The sequence below is a fragment of the Candoia aspera genome, chromosome 4 (assembly GCF_035149785.1).
Source record: "Candoia aspera isolate rCanAsp1 chromosome 4, rCanAsp1.hap2, whole genome shotgun sequence".
NCBI classification, from domain to species: Eukaryota; Metazoa; Chordata; class Lepidosauria; order Squamata; family Boidae; genus Candoia; species Candoia aspera.
In genome coordinates, this window is record NC_086156.1 from 109521309 (window position 1) to 109529052 (window position 7744).

The following is a 7744-nucleotide window of genomic DNA, read 5'->3' on the forward strand; positions in this document are numbered from 1 at the left end:
TACCCTTACTTCCTACCAAATATTTATGCAATGCACAAAACAGTATTTCATGTAAAAATCCCGACTGTTTCTGATGGTTGCATGTTTCATTCTACTTTCCATATTAATTAATACAGAATTTCTTACAATGTTTACATGCTACTTCAGTTTGGAGAAGTTCCATCCGCTCTCTCTTTGCCGTACAACTATTCAAAGTTGATATTCTTAGGAAGTAAAAATTCTACTCATCTTGCCTCATCAGGTCTCTCTGAAGCGATGCTTGATGATACTTACGATTTCTTAATTTCATTCCAGATTATTGACCCAGAGCTACCAACATATTTTAGCCTTGGCTTTTGCTGTAAAGGAGATTAATGGAAATCCAAAGATGTTACCCAATGTGACTCTAGGTTTTAAGATCTATGACAACTATTTCACTGAAGAATATACTTACGTTGCTGCAATGGAGCTTCTCTCTACAGCAAACCGATTTATCCCAAACTATAAATGTGATCTCCAGAATGAGCTGGTAGCAGCTATTACGGGATCAAATTCCAACCTATTTCTTGACATGGCAAACATCCTGGCCTACCACAAGATTGCACAGGTAAACAGTGTCCTGAAACCCTTGGTCTTCTACTTCCATTGTAATTATATCCTTATGAAAAATGGATGTTCAGAGATATATACCGAAAAAACACCCTAGGAGAAAAATCTCAATTAGTTGATTTAGATTCTATTTAGGTAGATTACTTATCAAGTGGCAAGGGAATTTCTGCACAGTACAAACCATGATCTTGACTTCCTGTGGATCTCTGCCTTTCCCGTTCCCTTCATTTTTTTTTCAGTTTGCATATAGCTCTGCTCCAGAGACAGATCTCCAAGGGAAAGCTCATTTTTTCCACTGGATGTTCCCAAATGTCGAGCGACAGTGTCGTGGGGCTCTCCAGCTCTTGTTGCATTTTGGTTGGACATGGCTAGGAGTGTTTTACATAAACATTAGCAACACTGCAGAAGTGCTGTTTCGGAAAGTGCTTCCCATGTTTTCTAAAAGGGGGATCTGCTTTGAGTTTGTTGAAGAACTGCCTAGTGGCTATTTCAGCGGCATCCCAGAAAAAGTGGTTGGGACCAAGCGAACATTGAGACGTGCCTTCAACAGCAGAGCAAAAGTGGTATTCTTTCATAGTGAATTTCTGAGTCTTCTCAATTTAAGGGTTTTACTTAAACTTTCAGAACTGGAGGATGTAAGATATGACCCAAAGCTCTGGATTATGACGGCAGATACTGATTTCTCATCTGTTCTTCTTCAGAGAAATTGGGATATTGATATCATACATGGAGTTATATCCCTTGCAATATGTAAAAAGGAGGTTCTAGGATTCCAGAATTTTGTTCAGATGAGGAACCCCACTTTAGATAAGGAAGATGGACTCCTAACACAGTTCTGGCAGGAGACATTTAATTGTTTGCTCCCAACTTTTGCCCTAGCAACAGAGGATGAGTTGATCTGCACTGGGGAGGAGAGACTGGAGAATCTCCCAATGACTGTGTTTGAAAGGGAGATGACTGCCCACAGCTACAGTATCTACAATGCTGTGTATGCTGTTGCACATGCTTTACATGCCCTATATTCATCCATAAGCAAGCAAGGACTAAAGCAGAGACAGAATCTGCCCTGGAAGGTAGTCACCTGAGAAGTATAATGTAGAACATGTTGCCTTTTTCAAAGTGATACTTGCCAGATGCGATGAACCACAATTCCATGAATGTCAAGTCTGAAAGGATATGACTGGGCTTGATGGGTATTGGGGGTGTTCCTATCACTGAATAAGGGTAGACATCCCTCTTTTTAGCTCTACAGTGCTCATAGCATCCAGTTCATTCTAGACATACTTATTCGACAGCTGATGTGATTGTTTACATGAAAGTGATGAGTTATAGCTTATTGTGTTCCATCCTCCAGGATCACCTATGTCTGGCCATACATGGATCAGGCTGATTGTACATCTTCTTTTCTTTTATGTTTATTAGTCCTGAAATTCTCTGTATTAATGGAGAGTAGATGAATACAACCTTCTTTTGCTCCTGTTGGACCTGTTAAATCCTGATGTATCAATTTTTGACTTTATCTTGCTATACAATACCAGTGTTTTGGTCAAGGAATATAGGAACAATTCAACCTCCCAATTTCACTGGGTTGGAAGAAAGATGCAATGTATTGTTATTTCCTTTGCTCTTCATTTTCAAATGCTGTGATAATAGTTTTTTTAAAAAATAGATTTCTCAGTTACAATGCAAATAGCGCACTCTGGTATGGCCTTTCCCTCCCTCCTCCCTCCTCTTCCTCCTCCTCCTTCTCCTTCTCCTTTTCTTTCTCCTCAAACTGGCAACTACTCCCTATTTCAGGCATAAATTGTACAGATTTTCAGGCATATAATAATGTTAATCACTGACATGAAGAAATTGATTTCCATCATATAACATTTTTCCCTCTCTTGTATTTAGCTCCACCACTTTCTGAGAAAAGTCTCGTTTAATAACAGTGCTGGAGAAAGAGTTTCTTTTGACCCAAATCATGAATTCCTTGTGGGATTTGATATTACGAACTGGATTACATTCCCAAACCAGTCCTTTGCTAGAGTCAAAGTTGGAACAATCGACCCCTGGGCGCCTCCCGGCAAGCAGCTGGCTATCTCTGGTGATGACATTGTTTGGCCCAGTTGGTTCAATCAGGTAGAGTTCCAGTCACTCCGTATCTATTTTACTTCTTTTCCCAGTGTGCCAATGCAGTTGGTTCTTCCGGGAAAGGAAATGCCATTGTTTCTCATCAAGAAGCACTTCTAGTTCTTTTTTGTTTTAAATCCAATCTTGACCAAAGCCTTTGAAAAAGAAATGAAAAAAATCCAGTACCTTTATCCTCTATCACTTTTCTCCTGTAGACATTGTGGGATGACAGCCTGACCTGTTGGAGAGCATTTTAAATGTTCTTTGTTGGGGAATATTTTTAAAAGAGCCTCCTCAAATTCCACTATGTAGAACACAGTAAAGATTTCTCAGGCACTTTGTGCTCGATCTGTAATATTCTGCAATATTGTTTGGTTGTCAATTTGTCAAGTGATCCAACAACTCCCCTGCCATGTCTGGGATGTAACAAATCAAAGAATACCGTGTAGTTTCATTCAGCATTAAAGGCAAAAACAGTCATTTATTTAGGTATTTTGTCTTATGAAAATTACAACAGAATTATCTCCTTGCACATTTCTGCCCTATAGACAAATAATGGGATGAGTTTAGGGTGCCATTCTACTCATCCCCTTAAAACCTTCCACATCCAAAGACAGAAGTATTTGATCTAGAAGAACTAGTCCCAAGTATATTAGGAAATCTTAAAATGGCAAGAAAAGGCAAAATAAATTCTAAATAAATGGGAGGGGGGGGATGGCATTCTCCATTCATGCTCCAAAGAATTCCTGTACTTCGTCTATAGGAAAAGAAGAGATTTTATCCCATGGAATGGTCATAATTTGACTAGTTCTAGGCATAGCTTCAGACAAGGCTGTCTACTGATAGGCAGGCATGCTATCAAAAGAGCAGAATCTTTCTTGAATATTATAAGGTGTAGTTCACAATTTTCATTCTCCATGTTTCCTTCCTCAACTTTGTCTCTTCATTTTGCACAAGTCAGTCCAATCATCTCTGTTTTCTCCTATGCACCTCAGAGTTCTTGGCCTTTGCTGGGGTTAGTTTCAACCCTAACTCTGAACCGTCTCTAAACTTTGCAGATTCTGTGTTTGAAAGCTTGCTTATTGAATGTCATGCCATCTTGTTCTTTCATTTGTGGAAGGTGCAGCCTCTTTCACTGTGCAGCGATCGATGCCGTTCAGGCTACAGAAAGACCAAAATTGATGGGAAACCATTTTGTTGCTACGACTGCACTCAGTGTCCAGCAGGGAAGGTTTCAAACCAGACAGGTAAGAGGAATTGCAAGGGAGAAAGGCTGCTTTTCAGCATTTCTACCATTTAAACACACACGCATACACTTACTTACTTACTTACTTACTTACTTACTTATTTATGTATTTAGCACATTTTTCCACTGCTCATCTCAAACAAGACTCTGGGCAGCTTTAATTTTTTCAATACGGTAAAATTGAAATTTTTATTGGTTTTATATGAAATTTTTGTTTGTTGAATAAGTTGTATATGAAAACAATCCAAAACAAAAAAGATAGAAAGTCAGAGAAAGAGAGGAAGGAAATAACAAAACAAAGCAAACTAAGGAAACATACAGTTATGACTTCTGGCCTTCTTTCTATCGAGTAATTATCATCTTAATCTTTTCCCTTCATTTTCCCTATACTTTTGCTGTCATTGTAACTGAATCAGCCACATTTTTGAAATCACTAATCAAAGAAATCTATGCTAATGAATCTTCGTTAATGACCTAATAAGGATTTAAGTTTCTCTTAGATAAGGAACTCCTATTTGGAACCTGCCCCAGAATTGACGGTATTGTTGATCTAGAACAAAATATATTTGAATTCTCCATCATCCAGGAAATCTTAAAATCCTATGTGAGGATACTATTTTCTCCTCCAAAGTAAAATAAAATAACTGAAATTTTCTGAAAACATTACCTGAAGATATGCAAACTCCTACACTGAATTAATTCTTGCAGAAAAACAGGTTTAAAAATTTATTTATTATCATGTATATTTTGAGAGAGGCACATTCAATTTTTTTCTCTAAACTAGGTGATTTCTTCACCAGGTTTCTGAGAAAAAAAGGCAATTTCTGCTGAAAGGATGGTTCAAGAACCCTTAACTATTTTATCTTGCTGTCTGCAGAAGATTTCCATAAAAGATATTGAGTCTTTGCTTCCCTTGGGTTCTAGGTTTTACCTGGAACTGGAAATGATTGGTGTATGATTAGAACATTCTAATCTTTCTTAGCTGAGTAATACATTGTAATCAGATAAAAGGGGACTATTAATAAATATATGATTTTTAAATATTTTCTCTCACACAGACACACACACACACAGACACACTTATGAAAATATATAGCTGGTCTATGTTGCACCAATCAGAAACAAGCTTGGCTAAAAACCAATCAGAAGTCAGGACACCTGGTTATAAGGACAGATGCCCAGTCAGTCCCTCCTCAGTTGTCTGTGGGCTGCAGAGCAGACTGCCTTGCCTCTGAACATGTCAGTCACAGTTGCCGGTGAAATGTCTGGAAATCTGTTCTCTACATCACAGTCACTAAACCTTGAAGCCCAAGATTGCCCACTTCAATCTTGAGGGGGGAAGCTGCTAGCTGTCTCCCATTTCTGGGAAGTCAGAAAGGTGAAGCCTTGAGATGATTTTTTTTTCTCTAATGCAATTGGTTATCTATATAGGCCTTCCATGGGAGCTTTGGTGGGCTCCATCATTATCCACCTTCCTGAAACACCTGGAAATGGAATTTTTCCAGAGGGTACTTGGAGTTTGATGCCAGGTACTCTTTTGGAATTCATATGTAGTCATTTTCAAATTATGATGATAATGATATCTTTTTCTTATTTGTGAGTTAGGGTTAAGGTTATGTTCTGTTCCAGCCTTCAGCATAAACTGGGTTAATCTACCCTGTTCTTATATATTTCATTCTGTCAAACTTTCTCTGGTTTAAGAGTTTTTCCTCTTAAATGGAAGGGAAAGGAAAGGAAGTTGAAATATAAGGAAAGGAAGTTGAAATATAAGCACCAAGCTGTGATTCCTAGCGTGGCACGTAGGACATTATGGCTTGGATAAATAGGTGCTCCTTGGTATGAAACTGCATCTTCTAACATTGCTGTCAAAAAACAATTCATACCAGCTTGACTACATATATTATTTGGTTAATAATTACTATCATAACTGTTACTTTTATTATTAGAAATGTTTCCAAGTATATATTAACTGAACTATGTATATGTGCTTTCCTAGACATAGATGACTGTTTCCAGTGCCCAGAAGATCAATATGCAAATAATGATCAACAGTCATGCCTCCTCAAGGATTTCAGTTACCTCTCTTATGAAGAAAATCTGGGGACTGGTTTGGCCACTTCAGCCCTTCTGCTTTCTTTCACCACAGCCTCTGTGCTAGGAATCTTCCTGAAGTACCACAACACACCCATCGTCAAGGCCAACAACCGCAGCCTCTCCTACACCCTCCTTGTCTCCCTGCTCCTCTCCTTCCTTTGTTCCCTGCTTTTCATTGGTCGACCCATAAAGGTGACCTGTCTCCTTCGACAGACTGCCTTTGGGATCATCTTCTCAGTGGCGGTTTCTTGCATGCTGGCCAAAACCATCACGGTGGTCCTTGCTTTCATGGCCACCAAGCCAGGATCAAGGATGAGGACATGGGTTGGAAAAAAAGTGGCCTTTTCTATTGTCTTCTTGTGTTCTTTTCTTCAGACCACTCTTTGTGCTGTCTGGCTGGGAATCTCTCCCCCCTTCCCAGACATCAACATGCACTCCGTAATTACTGAAATCATTGTGGAATGCAATGAGGGGTCATTTGTCATGTTTTATAGTGTCTTGTCTTTTATGGGCTTCCTGGCTATTGTCAGTTTTCTTGCAGCTTTCCTGGCCAGGAAATTACCAGACACCTTCCAGGAAAGCAAATCCATCACATTCAGCATGTTGGTCTTCTGCAGTGTCTGGCTGTCCTTTGTCCCTGCCTACATGAGCACCCAGGGGAAATACGTTGTGGCTGTGGAGATCTTCTCCATCTTAGCCTCCAGTGCTGGGCTTCTGGCTTGTGTCTTTTTCCCCAAGTGCTTCATCATCATCATGAGACCTGATCTGAATAAAAGGGAGCATCTAATAAAGAGAATTGTTTAAGAAATCTTGCCTTTGGTCTTTTTCCAACATGGGATGAACATTCTGAGGTGTATGTCTTGAAGCATCAATTTTGAGAGGTACCTTAACGGTCAGATAATCAATTTCCATGGTGCTTGAAATAAGTCCAGTGTACCAGCCAAAGATATAAAAATTATGCTGTACAGTTTGTATTGATTGTCCCTATTTATATCACATTCTAAATCAGATAAACCTAGCACTGCATTCTCACACATAATAAGGTTGCTTGGGGTTAAATTTAATAATTTTAGAAGTTAACATTATATCCTGATTATATTTACTGACATGATTTTATACAATGTTTATAGTACTTTACAAGACCAAAATTAAAATGTATAAACAATTTATGAAAATAGATAAAAATAAACAAAATGCTTCAGATGCCTGAAGATTAAATACTAAAATTAAGCTGTTAAAACAGCTGCATACAAAATTAATTGACTAACTTAAAAAAGTACTTTTTGAATAAAATATTGAAATACTAATATACTGAGTTATTAATGTATTTTGGGCTTGTATAGGTAGATGAAATAGATAGGTAGAGAGAGAGAGAGAGAAAGAGAGAGAGAGAGAGAGAGAATGATAGATGAAAGATAGATATCAATGATATGTAACCGGAAACATAAAACCATAGAAGAGCATAGACGGTATTGAAAATTTTGCATCTATCTGAGGTCCTAAAATCAGGACAGTAATTTTCTGCCTAAGAAATAGTCCCTTAAATAAATATTGGGGTTCTGATGTGATAGTATAAAGCATGTAAGATCTTCCACAAAACTGGTGAAACTTCTACTATTAAGCACATTTCTTGGGGCAGGGTGCAAACTGCTGTAGAAAGGACAATGGAAGGCAAAGAGACCCTCAAGTGCCAGGAAACAG

The 7744-nt window shown here is 38.4% G+C and overlaps 1 protein-coding gene across 1 annotated transcript; it reads left to right on the forward strand.

Annotated features, from left to right (window-relative positions):
- Positions 1-367: 367 nt before the first annotated feature.
- Positions 368-6847, forward strand: LOC134497026 (vomeronasal type-2 receptor 26-like). The gene is made up of 3 exons (XM_063302741.1): positions 368-586; positions 3824-3950; positions 5946-6847. Exons 1-3 carry the CDS (start codon positions 368-370, stop codon positions 6845-6847), a joined length of 1248 nt encoding a protein of 415 aa, XP_063158811.1.
- The last annotated feature ends 897 nt before the right edge of the window (positions 6848-7744 follow it).

What these genes read in the sequence shown, in the direction of transcription:
- LOC134497026 (XM_063302741.1), top strand. Translation starts at nt 368, where the DNA reads ATGTTACCCAATGTGACTCTAGGTTTTAAGATCTATGACAACTATTTC. An exon ending in CCTACCACAAGATTGCACAG is followed by an intron (nt 587 to 3,823) that starts GTAAACAGTGTC and finishes CATTTGTGGAAG; the next exon opens with GTGCAGCCTCTTTCACTGTG. An exon ending in GAAGGTTTCAAACCAGACAG is followed by an intron (nt 3,951 to 5,945) that starts GTAAGAGGAATT and finishes GTGCTTTCCTAG; the next exon opens with ACATAGATGACTGTTTCCAG.